General features: G+C 49.9%; 1 protein-coding gene and 1 long non-coding RNA gene across 2 annotated transcripts in view; one reads left to right on the forward strand and one right to left on the reverse strand.

Annotated features, from left to right (window-relative positions):
- Positions 1-16436, reverse strand: part of LOC140687297 (uncharacterized) — a 39659-nt gene that overhangs the window by 17821 nt on the left and 5402 nt on the right. The gene's annotated exons all lie outside the window — the stretch shown is intronic.
- On the forward strand, positions 1450-14361 carry CCN5 (cellular communication network factor 5). The gene is made up of 5 exons (XM_006202508.4): positions 1450-1724; positions 1875-1989; positions 5777-5993; positions 11145-11399; positions 13381-14361. Exons 2-5 carry the CDS (start codon positions 1930-1932, stop codon positions 13599-13601), a joined length of 753 nt encoding a protein of 250 aa, XP_006202570.1. The 5' UTR covers positions 1450-1724; positions 1875-1929; the 3' UTR covers positions 13602-14361.

The raw sequence follows: 16436 nt of genomic DNA on the forward strand, positions 1-16436 counted from the left end.
AAGAACCTGGAGAATTTCTAGGAATACAGATGCCCCCAATCCACGTGGACTCAGGAACTCACATTCACCAAGAGGGTCATTTCCTAACAGTTTGGAATCTTTGTGCTCACTTCAAGTGCACTTCCTGTCTCCTGCTCTGTGGTATTACATATTTCTGAATCTCAATAGTAGATTCAAAGAAACAATGAATGGAGAGTGGTGGTGAAAACAGATACAGGCAGTTCAGTCCTTTCTAGGTGACCACGGTGGGGTTTTGACTTGTGTTTAAAATTTAGAACATGAAACAGTGTCAGCTGCAAAGGCTCATGGTTTTGCTTGGGGAGGGCCAGCTCTAGTTCATACAGGAAATATATTTGTTTCATCTCGCAGTTCTCACTGAGAATGCTTTTGCTGTATGTGAAGGAGATGGGTGTTCAGAAGTGATCCACGTAGGTGTCAAATACCCTGGGCAAGCCTCTGACTGAAACATAAGCATTAATAAATAAATAACGCTCCTTCTCTCCAAGTCTGTGGACACCCCCCGGCCACTTCCTCCAGCCATAAATGATCAAATCCCACATTTTCACCTTCAACCTCCATCCCATCAACTCCCCTTCCAGGGATGGCACCCAATGTCAAGTCACTCTCCTCCCTTGCCAATTGCCCATTCTGGACTTCTGTATTGTCCAGTTCCATCACTTTGAGATTTGGGGTCTGGGGGACCCCAAAGACGGAGGCTGAAGACTTCCTAGCCACCACCTGACACTGCCTCTTTTCTTATATTTGCCAAATTCTACAATCAGAGCTTCTGTCCCTATATCCCCGGCCAGTGACCGCGGCTGCTCCCGGATACTGGTGGGTTGAAGTTCGTGTGTCTTACTCCCCAGTGACAACACGGCTCCTACCACACAGTCAGCTCCAGTCTCACCGGGGCCCTGGGGCTCCCAGAACAGGCCCAGCGATCCTGCCGTCCTCTACCTCTAGGCCTTTGTATGTGCTGTTGCCTCTGCCTGGAACATCCTGCCCTCAGTGACTCCCTCTTGCCTTGGCTCTCTGAGAAGCCACCTCCTTCAGAAAGCTGTCCCCACCCTCAGTCCAAACAAGGACCCCTACTCGGCATCCCCAGGAACACCACCTGTCCTCTCCCGCTGTTCTCTCCCCCTCTGCCCTTTGCTGGAGACACAGCAGAGTTGGTTGAACTAAAGGAAACGAATTTGGTTCTTCTAGGTCACCAGGATCGCCTAGGTAGGGCGGGCACACAAGAGGTCCAGCCCACATGGGCTCACCCACCGTGGGCCACCTCCCAGAGCTCAGCAAGCAGGCCGTGCGGAGGCCCCTCGTTGCCAAAAGCAAACAGGCCGCCCGGGGGAGTTTTGCTGTGGGTCACACCCGCCTCTGGATGGCTGCCAATCTTCCTGCCAGAAACCACAGGCCCGCCGAAGCTGCCCGGAGTCCAGGGCTCGGGAGGACCTGGGTCAGCTCCGCAAAGGGGCTGTCTGCCGAGCACTGCCTGGACCAGCAGCCCCCTCTGGGGTCGGGCAGGGGGTCGGGGGCAGGGCTGAGCAGCAGCTCCAGCAGTGGCTTGGTGAGGCCCTCGTGGGCTGGGAGGAGCCAGAGAGGCCCCTGCCAGCCTGTCACAGGCTCTTGGTGCTGGCACGGCTCTGGCTCTCACACACGCACACACACACGCACACACACACGCACAGGCAAGCACCCCTGGGTGGCTGCCACGGTGTCACCTTCAGGTAAATGGGCTCATCAGTGGGAGGATGTGGATGGGAGAGAAATGATGACTGCAAAGGCCAGTTTGTGTGTGTGTGTGTGTGTGTTTGAGTGTGTGTGTGTGTGTGTGTGTGTGTGCCTGGGAGTGACCTCATAGTCGCCGGAACATAAAGTCTTACAGGTCCTCCCTCCGAGGCTCAAAGCTGGCTCTGTAGGGGACACAGTGACATGAGAGGCACACCACAGACCCACCTCCTGGCCTTCGCCCTCCTCTGCCTCCTCTCCAAGGTAAGGGAGCCCTGGGCCCCGAAAGTACTGCTGGCTTCCTTGGTGTGGTGGGGAGGTGTGAAATCACGGCCAAGGACCCCCTGGAAGAATTCCTCCTGTGCTGGGCTCAGTTCAGTTTCCCTCCCTGGTGCCCAGACAGCTGCCTCTGGCCAGCTCTGCTGTGCGACCCCAGGCAAATCCCCCCTCCTCTCTGAGCCTCCTCTGCTTCTTCAGCTGAATGGGTAGAATGTTCCTGGGGCCTTTGGGAAGGTCATTTATCATAGTTCAACTGAATTGCTTAGCACAGGACCTGGAATAGGGCAAACATTTAAAAGAGGATTTTTATGATTATTCCCAATTCCCGCAGACCCTCTGCAAACAGAAATGAATATCCTCAGTGTAAGTGGACAGATGATAGACACGGTCTGCTTTGCCTGTGAGTCAGGATTTGAAAGGATGTTGGTGTCTAGCTGACTAGAAAGCTCATACTATAAGGGCATCAATGCTGTGGGGCCGTCAGGCAGTGAGTGACCTGCTCACCTTAGCTGGAGTCGGGTAGGGAGACAGCTCTGTGGAATAATGACCTTCTCTTATGGGAGATTTTCAAAGGGCTTGTGGAACATGTACCTTGTTTAACCTGCCCAACAATCCCATAAAGAATTATTAATCCCTGTTCTCAGTCAGGCAAAGCTCAGAGAGGGTAAGCAACTTGCCCCAAACCACACAGCATCAGAGCAACAGAGGAGGTGGAGCCCAGAATAGGACTGGGTGTATGAGGGAGGGGACTTCAGTCTGTGCCTCTCCATCCCCATCCTGGACCAAGGTCACAGTTGCCGAACCTGCCATCACCGTAGCAAATCCAGGGTTCCTGGTGTCATGGGGGTTGGCCCCACCACAAGCCATGATCTCACTGTATTTTCATGCTCCTTTGAGGATCACAGGGACTTTTCTTTCCTGGGTCCGAGCAGTGGTTGGAGGAAGGCTGAGAACCCTGTTGGCAACCAACCCTGCTGTTTGTTCTCCAAAGTGGGTGAGAAGGAATGACACAAGGGAGGCTGACGCGGGTAGTTAGAGCAGGGGACTTGGGGTTCTGGACCTAGGATTAAATGAAAAGCCAAAATGAAGCCATCCTAGAATCACTGTCCACCTGTCCCCACCCTCCATTCCTCCCGAGCTCCAGGGAGCCAGGCAGCATCCTGCACGGAACAGGGGGACAGAGTCATCACACACAGGGAAGCCACAACGATCCTCAGAGAGAGAATTCGAAGTCTTCCAGGCAGGCTGTGAGCTCCTGGGTACAGGCCTGTGGACAGGGGCAGGGAGCAGAGGCCTGGCAACAAGCCAGGTCACAGTGACTGAGAGCTGGCTGTGACCTCATGAAATCACTGTCATGACTCCAAGATAGGTGGTCTCCACCCCATTTTTCTGAGGCAGAAACAGCTCCTTCCCCATGAAACCATGAAGTTCCCAGAGTCACCCAGCAAGTGGTAGAACTTGGATTTCAACTCTGGCCTGGGGTCTGGGGAAACCAAGTGTGTGATGGAGCAACTTGAATGTTGGGATGGGCTGGTTAGAAAGGGCGTGGAGACAGAAGGAGACCAGAGAGGGCCTATCTCTCTTTGGCTATGCTGAGATACCCTCCCTGGCTTGTCATCACCCCTCTTAAACAAATGGGTAAACTGAGGCAGAGGCTTAGCTGGCATCAGAGCCACCAGAGGACAAGAGGTAGATGTGGCAATTAAGGGCCTGGGCCTTGGATTCACATGAACTTGGATTCTGATCCTGGCTCTACCTCTTACTGGTGATGTCATTACACTGCTTTAAGCTTCAGTTTCCTCACCTTTAAAATGGACATAGTGCTGGTACCTCACACAGGGGGGTTAAATTCTCACATTAAAGCGCTCATCACTTGGTTTGCCTGGTGAATATCAGTCACGAGCAACAATATTATCCCTGGCCCTGCCTGCATGTTAGGACCTGTAGATCCCCCCCTGCCAAGCTTACCTGGTAGTGAGAGCTCAAAGTTAGAACCCAGGTGCAAAGCAGAAGGCTCATGTCCTGATGCCCCCATTTTCAGGAGGGAGGGAGCCAAGAGCCAGCTCTGGTCAGAACTTCCCTAACCAACAAAGGGAGCTCAACCTCCGGTTTGGAAGGGAACCCCAAATTCCAGCCAGTTTCTTCTCAGGTCAACTCCCTGTGTATCACCTCTAGATTTATTAAGAGGCAAATTCAGATTCACAGAAAAGGGCCCTAGATGCTGCATTGCTAACAAGCCTCCAGGGCTGCTGATGCTGCTGGTCCAGACCACATCTGGCCACCTTCTCTAGAATCTGCTATCACCCAATCTCCAGCTTGAAATGCCTGCAGAGATGGGAACTCACTCCCTTGCGAGGCTCCAGGCTCAGAGCCGCACCCTTGCATCTATTATCGCCCGCGCCAACTTAAGGGGGGCTCTGAGGGTGCCTTCCAATCTGAGATCCCCACCGGTGGTCAGATTGGGAGCTGAAGGCCACTGAAAGATCTGCAGAACAGAAGTCCTAGGGGCGGGACAAGGTGGGGACTGGGGTAAAGAGGTCATTGCCTATTTTGGGGACATGCAGGATATGTGAGATCATTGATTTTATCTTCCTAAACTGCAAGTCTTCCATCCTCTACATATAACCCTCCAGCCCTCCAAGGATCCACAGACGGGGCCACCAGTAACAACTTGAATTATGCATGCCTCTTGGTCCCTACCTTCCAATGCACATATGGGGAGCCCAGGGCATCTGGTTTCTGGTTTGGTTGTTTCTCGGTCCTGAATGGGGAGGGGCATCAACTTGGGTTGATACCTTGAGCCTGCCCCTGGTGGGGTGGGTCCCTGGCCCAGGTTTTCCCCTATTACAGGAAAAGTCTATCCCCACCCTGGGTCCCTGGGTCCTCAGTAGGGAAGCAGGCTCCCAGCCCTGCAGCTAACCCCTTCCTCTCTCTGGAGCTCAGTTTCCCCATCTTTACATGGTAGGGGATGGGGGTTAGGCTGCAGCAGAGGTGCCAGTAACCTGGCTATGCACCAGAAGCCTCGAGAAAGCTCGTTAAACCTACAGATTCCGGTGCCCTCCCCCAGAAGTTCTGATTTGGTAAGTCCCAGAGGCGGTGTGGGGGTTGGTACTTTACCAACTTTCCTGGCTGATGCAATGCTCATCCAAAAACATATCTTGGATTGTTCCAAAGATCAAAAACATCCATGATACTGTGATTTATTCAGCCCTCAAGAGAAATATCCATGTCCACCTGCTAGAAAATGTATATAGTACCCTGTTATCTCAATCCTTTGTTTTGTTGCTTTGGCCTTCCTGTAAGTTCCTAGAAGGCAGAGCCTAAGCCTTTCATGGTAATTCGCAATGATGATCATCATCGCTAAATGCATTGAGCATCTACTGTGCACCAGGCCGTGTGCTAAAGGCTTAACATGTGTCATTTCATGCACTCCTCAAAACAATCCTCTGAGTTAAATAGTATTACCCCCTTTTTACAGATGAGGAAATTGAGGCTCAGAGAGCTGAAGTAACTTGCTCAAGGTCACTCAGCTAATAAGGAGTAGAATTAGGACTGGAATTCTAGTCCAGAGCCCTTGCTCGTGACCACAATGCCAAGTTGCCTCTTAGGGAGTGCAATGGGACTGCCAGGGTTCAAGGCCAGGTCTGTGTGACTCTAGGGCCAAGGTGTGGACCCAACATGCCCAGCCTGGCAGAGAGGGAGCCAGTTGTGAGGGTCGGTCTCACTGCCCACCATGAACAGCTGAGGCTGAGTGGGGTCTCTGTCTCGGCAGGTGTGTGCCCAGCTATGCCCAACACCATGTGCCTGTCCCTGGCCACCACCCCGATGCCCACTGGGGGTACCCCTGGTGCTGGACGGCTGCAACTGCTGCCGGGTATGTGCACGGCGGCTGGGGGAGCCCTGCGACCATCTCCACGTCTGCGACCCCAGCCAGGGCCTGGTCTGCCAGCCCGGGGCGGGCCCCGGCGGCCGGGGGGCCGTGTGCCTCTGTAAGCAGGTTTGCGGGACTGATGGAGGGGTGTTTGGGGGGAAAGTTGAGGATGTGGGGTCCCGAGTCCAAGAGAAGCCCTCCTCTCTCTACCACTTGTCCCCTTTCCTTCAGGTAGGCCATCCATCCCAGCCAAACCTGGCGACCCAGTTCCCTAGGTCCACTCTCCACTTCCCCCTCTGTCTTTGCTCAGATCACACCACCACCCAAACAACCTTCCCCCTTTCCTACATGTCCAGATCATAGCCAGCTTTCAAAGCCAAGCTCAAAACAACACCTCTGCCCTGAGAAGCCCTCCCAGGTTCTTCAAACCAGAAGTCATTATCCCTTCCCAGGACCCTCACAACACTCTTGGGAAAATGAAAGCACCACTCTCTATTTAGGGCAAAACACGTGCCACACACTGTGCTAAGCACTTACCTCCTAAGTCACATAATCCTCACAATAATCCTATGAGCTCAGTACTTTCAGACCCATTTGCTAGATGAGGAAACTGAGGCTCAGCAATACTAACTGAGATGCTTAAAATTTCCCAGCTGGGGACTGAGTCAAACAGACTCTAAAGCAACACTCCATTCTGTCTTCCTCTGGAACTGGGAGCCCTTGGACCATAGTTTGAATCCTGACTTTGCTTCTCACTAGCGACCTTGAGCATGTTACATCTTTCACCGCTCTAGGCCTTGGTGCCCTCTGGTGCTTTGGATCAGGGTCTCTCAACTTTGCTCTAGGGACATTTGGGACTGGATAATTCTCTGCTGTGGGGTGCTGTCCTGTGCATGGTTGGACTTTTAGCAACATCCGTGGTCTCTACCCACAACATGCCAATAGCACCCCAACCCACAGGTCTTGACAATCTGGGTTCAGCTATTGCCAGATGTCCCCTGGGGAGCCAAATCACCCCCAATTGAGAACCACTGCTTTAGAGGGGAGAGGGGAGGGACTGTTGTGGATTTGTTTGTTTTTTTTTCTCTTTTTTAATAATAAGCCTTATAGGGCAATTTACCACTCTCAACTATGTGCATATAACAACAACAAAAAAAAAGAACAAGAGAGAGAGAGAGACTCCCATGAATCATCCACAATAAGTCTATCTATAAGAAAAAAACCTTGTTAAAAAGAAAAACAAAACTTATAAAGTCATCAATAGTAAATCCCTATTAAATGCTTTTTTTTTTGATCAGAGGAATATAATAATGAGAAAGGGGTGATGCGTTTTTATAAACTTAGAGATGATTGCTTTAAAAAAAGTATCTAAAGGAAAAAAATTAGACAAGTGACGCTTAGCTGACAAGGCTGTTAGTTAGATTAGCCACAACACATGTGAGGCACTTGGCAGAATTTATTTATTGAACATGTGCCTAGCACTCAACACGTGCCAAGCATTAATGGTTTCACAAATATTACCTCTTTTAATCTCACAACAACCATATGAGATAGGTACAGATGTCATCCCCATTTTGTAAGTGGAAAAAAAAAAAAGAGGTACAGAGAGGTGAAGTTACTTGCCCAAGGTCACACAGCTCATAAGAGGCTGAGCTGGGATTTGAATTCAGGGAGCTGCCTCCACAATCTTTGTTTTCATCACTCTACTGCCTGATGCTCAGCAGATAATTAGTACATAGTGGCTGTCATTGTCACTAACTTTATTAAGGGGCTTTTCTTATTCCACCTCGATTCAGACTTCAGATGTTAGGAGGCCAGGATTTACTTGGTCCTTGCTCCTTCCTGCAACTTCCAGCCCTGGTCAGGGGACCACTGTGAGTGGGTGCTCAGGAATGTATAATGACGGGAACCGAATTGGGAAGCGGGGAGCTGGTGACGCTCACAGGTGAGCCAGAGCCGTGGAGACCTCACAGAGGCCACGTCCCGGTCCTGGCTCTGGAGCGAACGTGCTGCCCCCACCTCCCCGCTCTCTGACTGGTGGGACAGCCCTCCTCTGAGGGCGCCCTCCGAGCTGTGTGCGTGTCTAGCGGGAGCTCCTGCTCCCGACGCGGGAACCACACAGCTACCCCGGCTCAGCCACAGGCATCTCCTTCCTTCCCGTGCCTCTAACTCTGGAGTCATTCTTGACTTCTCGCTTTTTGTTCACATCCTACACAGTTCCCAGCAGTAAAGTCTCCACAATCCTTACAGAATCCAGCACTGCCAAGTCCCTCTGCTGCTACCCCTGATCTGAGCCCCCTCGTCACTCCTCAGGGTTTGGCAGAAGCCCCACAACTGTCTCCCTGCTTCTGTCCTGGCCCCTGGTCTGTTCTCAACTCAGCAGCCTGAGGGCTCCTCTTAATGCATAAATACACACTACGTCCCTCCTCTGCCTGAAAGCCCCCACAGCTCCCCACCTTCTCAGGGTAAGAGCCAAAGCCATCTCAGGGGCCAACAAGACCCCGCAGGAGCCTGCTCCTGTTTTCTCTCTGACCTCATCTAACTTGCTGTCTCTCTCCTGCTTCTGCTCCAGCCACACCGGCTGCTCCTTAAAGACCCCAGGCATCATCCTACCTCAGGGCCTTTGCACTGGCCCTTCCTGCTGCCTGCATTCTTTTCCCCAGACATCTGCATGGCAAATTCCCACACCTTCTTCACATTTCTATACAAATATCACCTTGTCTGTGAGGCCTTCCCTGATCACTATATTTAAAAACTACAACCCACTCCTTAATCCTGCCCTTCTTAATTTTTCTAGCACCAATCACCATCTGACATCACAAACTCTATTTACTGCATTTCCCCTAGAACGAAAACTCCAATGAGGGCAGGATTTTGGCCTGTTCTCATCAATGCTGTATCACAAGTTGCCTAGAACAGTGTCTGGTTGGCACACAATAAATAATTGTTGAATGCATGAATAAAAAAAAACAGTTCCGGTGGGGCTAGCAGTAATGGGTACCATTTATGGAATATGTGAGTAGGTACTTTATAAACATGATTTCATTTTATCCTTAATAATGAGGTAGGTCCTATTATTACTCCTATGTTGCAGATAAGGGAACTGGGGCTCAGAGAGGTTAAGTCACCTACCTGAAGTCAGTGTGCAAGTGGCTGAGGGTAAAAACAAACAAAAAAACCCCGGTTTTTCCTTCTTCTGCAAGGGACTCTCAGAGGGAGAAAAGGATGCAGAATTCACCAGATGAATAGATTGTGCCCTGAAATTATTTGAGGGAGGCTTCTGGACAAGGGGGGCCATTTAAGAGGGCCTGGAAGGAGGAGTAAGGTTTTGGTAGCTATACATATGTGTATGGGTGGGGGGATCCCAAATCGAAGACATTTGGAGGTGGCTCGTGGTGTCTGGGCTGGACACACAGACTCCGGGGTGGGGAGTGGCTGCCCAGGGATCACTACTCCCCACCCCGAACACAACCAGCTCTGAGCTGGGGGACCCAGGAGAGGTGTCAGGAAGCCTTGCTAAAATCATCACCCGCTGGCTGACTTTCCTGAACAATTCCTCTGTTGACCAGATCACCTCAGTGACCAGGAGGCCCCAGAGCTGCAGTCCCAGGAGTCAGGCTGGGAGACCCGGGCTAAGGGGTCTGGATTAAGGTGCAGCTGCCCCTGCGGGTTGGAAATCAGTGGCCACGTGGTCCAGGCTGAAAGGTCAGGATTTTTTTGGTCAGGGCTGTGGGCTGGAAGTAGCAAGAAGGGGCTGGCTTTCCCTAGAGGAAAAGCATCACCTACTCCTGTTTAGTGAACATCTACCATGTTCCAGGCTTGGGGCGAAATGTTTTAAGTACACGAGCTCATTTGGTCCTCCAGTGGCCCTGTGAGCAGGGTACTGAGGCTCAGAGAGGTGATGTAACTTGCCTCAGGTCCCACAGCTAGCAAGCAGGGAACTGGGATTTGAACCCAGATTTTTGTGGTTCCAAAATTCCTATCTGTATATGGACCTCTTCAAGGTTTTTCTCAAAAGACCCGGAACAACCTGCTTACCCGGGAGTCCTCTCCCCCAGACCCAGCTAAAGCGTCAGCCTCAGCTCCAGGAAACTGCCCTGATTGTTCCCTTCTCTGCACCTCCTGAGCGGCTCACACACACCTCCCCAGGGCTCTTACCTTCTCCTGTCTTGGAGATGGTGACATTCACATCTGTCCCCTGCACTGCCCCTTGAATCCCTCTGGGTAAGGACTGAGCCTTAGTCCTGTCTAGGGGCACAGTGGTTGGCACACAGGAGGGGCATGGTACACATCTCTGAAATCATAAGGAGTCAGAAGTGTTTTATCAGCGTCCCTCATGTGCTAAGCCTTGGGCCAGGCATTTGTGCAAAGGGCATTTCCTGCGGTTCTGTGTATCCCATCTACACTCTAAGCTGGCACGGGGGAATCCTAGCATGAACACTCTCAGCCCCAGCCTTCAAAGAATTCATGTCCAGTGGAGGAAGAGGTCGTAATGATGCCCATATCGTGAGGGCTTCAGCCAAAGAGTGTTTCTTAAATATCTACTGTATGCCAAGCATTGTGCTAGCTGCTGTGTACACATTATTTCATGTCACTGAAGATGCAAACTACTGTTTTCATCATTGCTACTGTTACAGCGACTCAGAGAATTTAAGTCATTAACCCGAAGTCACACAGCCAGCAAGTTAAGCCCTGACCTGACAGGGATGACTATAAAACAGCAGATGGACAAGGAACGCTTGTTGCATGAAATCCCAGTGTATGTACAATAGTGGTAATATTGTATATATCTAAAAATAGATATGATTATTAATATATAATAATTATACTAACAAGAACAACATAGCAGCTAGGATCTATTGAAGGTTGCCTTCATGTTGTATTCATTACAAATATCATTTCATTTTGTCTAACCACACCCTGTGAGATACGTACCATCATAACCCATTTTGCAGGTAAGGAAAAGCAAGAAGTGAGGTCACTTAGCCAAGGTCAATAGCCAATAAAGGAGCTGAAACCAGGCGAGTCTCCCCTCAAAGCCAGGATGCAGGAGGCTGCACTTTCTTCCTGCAGGTGCCCAGGGCAGGATGGCTGCGGGGCGGGGTGAAAATCTGGGGGCTGCAGCCTCTTGGCAGCGCTCAGATTCCATAAGGGCACTGCCCCCTGTGGGATCTGGACCAGAGAGGACCCTGTGGAGGATGTGGCTGGCACAGCCCTGCCCAGGGAGAAGCTGGGGGTCACTGATGGGGGTCTGGTTTCTCCCTTGCAGTTGGAGAGGATGATGGCAGCTGTGAGGTGAACGGCCGGGTATACCGGGATGGGGAGACCTTCCAGCCCCACTGCAGGGTTCGCTGCCACTGCCAGGACGGCGGCTTCACCTGTGTGCCGCTGTGCAGCGAGGACGTGCGGCTGCCCAGCTGGGACTGCCCCCACCCCAGGAGGGTTGAGGTCCCAGGCAAGTGCTGCCCGGAGTGGGTGTGCGACCAGGGAGCGGGGCTGGGGGCCCAGCCCCTCCCAGCCCAAGGTGAGTGTCCGGCTGGTCCAGGGCCGCTCGGAGTGGGAGGTGGGAGGGTGGGCAGGGCTTCTTAGGTGCCAGGACGTCTGGACACATCAAAGCCAAGGTTTTACTGACAAAAGCTGGGAGGGGGCGGTGGCTAAAGAGACAGGTAGGCAAATAGAGAGTCACAAGACCTCTTTAAAACTGACAAAACAGGAAGCGGTGGTACAGTTATACAATTTTAAATTATAAACAATCAAAAATAAAAATTGGTGGTAGAGTGGGAGGGGAAAGGAGGGTTAGGATGCTTGAACCAAATTCTCACATTTCATAGCAGAGATATAATATAGGCATGTATTATTATAATATACACTATTATTATACTAATAATATGCATATAATATATTGATATTTATATTATTATATATTCTTGTATTATATAATATTAATATAATACAATTTAACTATTATATAATATTATTAATATGTCATTATTGGAGTTTATCAAAAGAGGAACTCAAAATCGAACCAGGCAGAAGTAGCTGCCTCTGAGAGGTGGGCCTAGGGCTGGGCTGGAAAGACAGTGACCTCATGGTATAAACACTTCAGTTTTAGAGATTATCTTTTTTTTTTAACTTTTAAAAAGTAATTTGAGGGGGAGGTGATTAGATTTATGTATGTATGTATGTATTTATTTATTTATTTATTTTAATGGAGGTACCGGGGATTGAACCCACGACTTAGTGCACGTTAAGCAGGCGCTTTACCACTGAGCGATATATACCCTCCCCCCTAGAAATTATGTTATTGTCACATCATCAAAATTGCTATTATTCTATGAATATGAGTTTTTGAAGGCAACCGAAAAGAGGGCATTTGTTCCCTGGAAGATCGGTCCACCCGAGGGGCCATAGGACAAAGTAGGTTAAGCATGGAGTCTGCTCGGTTCTAAGCCCAGCTCCTCTACTTCCTAGCTGTGTGACTCTGAAAGAGTTGCTTAACTTCTCTGTGTCTCGGTTCCTCCAGCTGTAAAAGGAGAATGAGAGCATTGACCTCGGGGAGCTGTGGTGAGGACTGATGAGTAAATAAATACAAGCCAGGCCGTCATGACAGTGCTTGGCACACAGCACTTATTATTCCTACCCTGGCATGCGGTACATCTGTTTAAATACATAGGCGAATGCCAGGGGGTTTGCCTTATGTATACAAAGCAGGATAGAACATTGTATATGCAATTTGATCTCCAGTGTGTACGCATATGGGCGTCTACAGCTACATGAACACGTACACACATACATACTGCACACATGTGTGTAACACAGGGTTTCTCCACCTGGGCACTAGTGACCTTTGAGTCAGGTCACTATTCATTGTGAGGGGCTGCCCTGGGCAGTGTTGGACCCCTGCTAGATTCTAGTTGCCCCCACCCCCTGTTGTGACCACTAAAAATGTCTCCGGATGTTGCCAAGTATCCTCCAGGGGGTAAAATTGTCCCCAGTTAAGAACCACTGGTTACAAAGGACCAGAAGGAAGGACACTAAAATATTAACAGAACAGAATAAGACTGGAGGAGGAGGAAAAGCTAGACCACGGTGGATCTGCTACCTTGCCCCAGACACAGCCTTGCAACCACCAGCATCCTTGCTGCCAGGTCACGGCACCACCACACACACAGGCCCCAACCTCCATCCTGTAAGACGCTGCTTATCACAGGAGTTGTGGAGGATACAGAAATGAGACACTCCCCGTTTACTGAGGGACCATCATGGTCCCACCATCATAGCTGCCTAATAACCAATATTTATGAAGTTCTTACAAGTACCAGACACTGTGTTAAGCACCTCACCTCCATTATTTTATTCAATCCTAACAATCAACTATTAGGAAATTTACAAAGGAAGAAACTGAGGTCCAGAGAGGGTAAGCAACATGACCAAGATTGTACCGCAAACCAGAGGGTGGATTTAGCTTCCTAACTCTGCCATGCTGACCCCTGTCTCTCCTCTAGGACCTCAGTTTTCTGGCCTTGTTGCTCCCCCGCCCCCTGGCATCTCCTGCCCAGAATGGAGCACAGCCTGGGGCCCCTGCTCAACCAGCTGTGGGCTGGGTGTGGCCACCCGAGTGTCCAACCAGAACCACTTCTGCCGCCTGGAGACCCAGCGCCGTCTGTGCCTACTCGGGCCCTGCCCACCCACCAGGGTCCGCAGCCCCCGGAACAGTGCCTTTTAGAGTCAGGCTGAGAACAGAGACTCGGTGTCCACCTCCCCCAGCTGGCAATCTTGACTGCAGGCAACAGTCCGGCTTGGGTCCACCCTCCGGGTCCTGGAGGACAAGAGTGTTTACAAGCCAGCAAGTCCATCTGAACTCTGAGATCCAGAGGGATGCATGCCCTAGTCCCCCTTCCTCTAACTTACAGCCTGGGAAGATGGCCAGGTTTCTCCTGGTCCATTCCCAGCCCACGCACAGCCTTTATCAAAGATGCGCACGGGCTAGCTTTACAGGACATGGGGCAACCATCTCGCCCTTAATCATTAGACTGAGGCAGGTGCCAGGCTGGATGGGCTCTTTTTCTAGGGGCATGGTGAAGAGGGGCACAGATATTCTGAATCTCCTGGTTCCTTTCCTGGAGAGATGCAAAAATGTCCCTGCATACCTGCCTATGCATGAACTTACATGTCAGGCTTATGCTGTCTGAGAAAGCCCTTCCTCCCTACTCTGGGCAGAATTCAGGGGCTGAATGCTTTGTAAAAAAATCACAAGGTGAAATCACACTGTCTTGAAGAAACTCAGAAAAGAGGCCTTAAAGTGACTTATTAAACCCAACCTGTATTAGTAAGAATTAACCTTTCTTGAGCTCCTGCAATGTGCCAGGCACCAAGCTAGACACTTCATATAGGTCGGTGCTTCGGAACATTTTTGACTAGGGAAAAGCAGAGGAGAATGAAAAATACCTCCCAAAGACTGGAAAACATGGCCTGAAATAAACCAACCCACGTGTGAAATTCCGTTTGAAGTCTCATGTTTTATTGCTTAAAAAAAAAAACAACTTACATAGAAAAGTTATATCCTCTTCTGTGATCTACCTGAGTTTGTTTAAAAATGAAAACTGTGTCTTCCTCAGGATCTAACCAGGATATCAGAAAACACTCTTGGTATTTAAACAGGGATTTCTTCTTACTGGACTAATTTTTATTAAGGGACGATGCAGACACATTTAAATGCACAGGTCTTAAGCGTATGGCTTTGCGAGTCTTTTCAAAAGTCCACACCTAGGTAACCAACACCTCAGTCAAGGTATAAAACATTTCCATCATCTCAGAAAGTTTCCTCTGGCCCCTTCCCCATCATCCCTTCTACCCCCAAAGGCAACCACTATTCTGATTTCTATCACCATAGCTAAGTCATGTAGAGTCATACAGTAGGTGTTCTTTAATGAGTGGCGTCTTTTCCTCAATACCAGTCCTCAGGGTGGAGGGGCGGAGGGAGGGCAGAGCCCAGAAGCTGGGACCAGAAGGTGGAAGGTGGACTCACACAGGGCTGTCTGCCGGGAGCAGGAGCCACTGCGGAGATGCAGCCTTGCAGAGCTAACAAAAAGCTGATGGAGATGGGAGACAGTTTTCTTCTATCCCTGAGTTCCCAGTAGTGCCCCTCATTGGTCCAGCCTACTGGGAAGGTGAGGGAGCCTGGGAATGCAGTGCCTTGAAATACAAAGCAGAGCCGGGGAAGGGCGATTCCAGGTGGTAAACAACCTGCTCCCCAGTACGGCTGCCTCCAGCACTTCACTCAGGTACCACCTCCTCCAGGAACCCCAGTCTGAGAATCTGAGGCAGCATTTGAACCATTTGATCTTCACAAAATATAATTAACTCTGGTTCCAGATAAGGAAACAACTTGGAGACATGCTCTGTCCAAAAGCTGGTTTATAGTTGCGGTAGGATTTTAATCCAAGCTGTTTATCAGACTCTCAAGGCTGGTGTTCTCTCACAGGCTTGAGAGTTTTATGGATCTGGTTCTGTAAGAGTAAACTCTGAACACATTGCCCAGAAAAATTCTGATAACATCCGGAGACTGGGATGAGAAAAAGGGACCTTCGTGAAACTATTCTACATGCGCGGTGCTCTCTGCTAAGAGCTCTACCCACATGATCACATGTCACCCTTGGAACATCCTTAAAGGAAAGTGCTACCCATATTCCCATTTTAGAGATGGGTAAACTGAGACTCAAAGTGATTAATAAGTTGCCCAAGGATCGTGCTGCTGGCCTCTGTGCCAGGTTCGCTGCAAGGCCTGTGACCTCACTATTGAGAAACTGTGGGTTCAGCCAACCCGCTTGGTCCCAGCTGCTGGTTTCCTGCTGTGATCTCAGGGAGGGTACTTCACTTCTTTGTGCCTCAGTTTCCTTTTCTCTAAAATGGGGATAGTGGCAGGACTCAACACAAGGCTGTTGAGAGTATTATGTGATTTAAATCAAAATTTTTGTTCTTATTTTCTTGACCTCTTAGTGCTTTAACTTTTTCATCTGTAAAATGGGCATAAATGGTAGTGCCCACCCTATAGGACTATTGTGCTGAGGGAGGACCCACCACGTAGGAGTATTGTATCAGGTGAGTGATTCCTCTATGTTCACTTGAAAGTAAGCTATTACCATCATCCTGCCCCAGCGATTCTTTGCCAGTCAGACACTGATGTGAAGGCAAAAAGGCTGGGAATCTTCTTGTTTGTGGAGAAGAGGGGATGGTGTTGGGAGCAAAGGTCACCAGGTAAAAATTGGTCTCCTTCCACGGAAGCCCAGAGCCTGAGGTGCACAGCCCAGCCACGCCCATTATATTGGTAAGTTGCATCAATGATATTCAAGTCACAATAGTGCATTTTTCTTGCCATTGTAGAATATAACATTGTGTGAATACAGCACATTTTATTTATCCATTCTACTCTTGGTGAGCATTTGGAACATTTCCAGTTTGAGGCTATGATGAATAAGGCATTGTAAACATTCTAGTACATGTCTTCTGCTGGATATTGGTAAACATTTTTGTTGGATATGCACCTAGGAGTGGAATTTCT

This window comes from Vicugna pacos, chromosome 19 (genome assembly GCF_048564905.1).
Source record: "Vicugna pacos chromosome 19, VicPac4, whole genome shotgun sequence".
In the NCBI taxonomy this organism is placed as follows: domain Eukaryota; kingdom Metazoa; phylum Chordata; class Mammalia; order Artiodactyla; family Camelidae; genus Vicugna; species Vicugna pacos.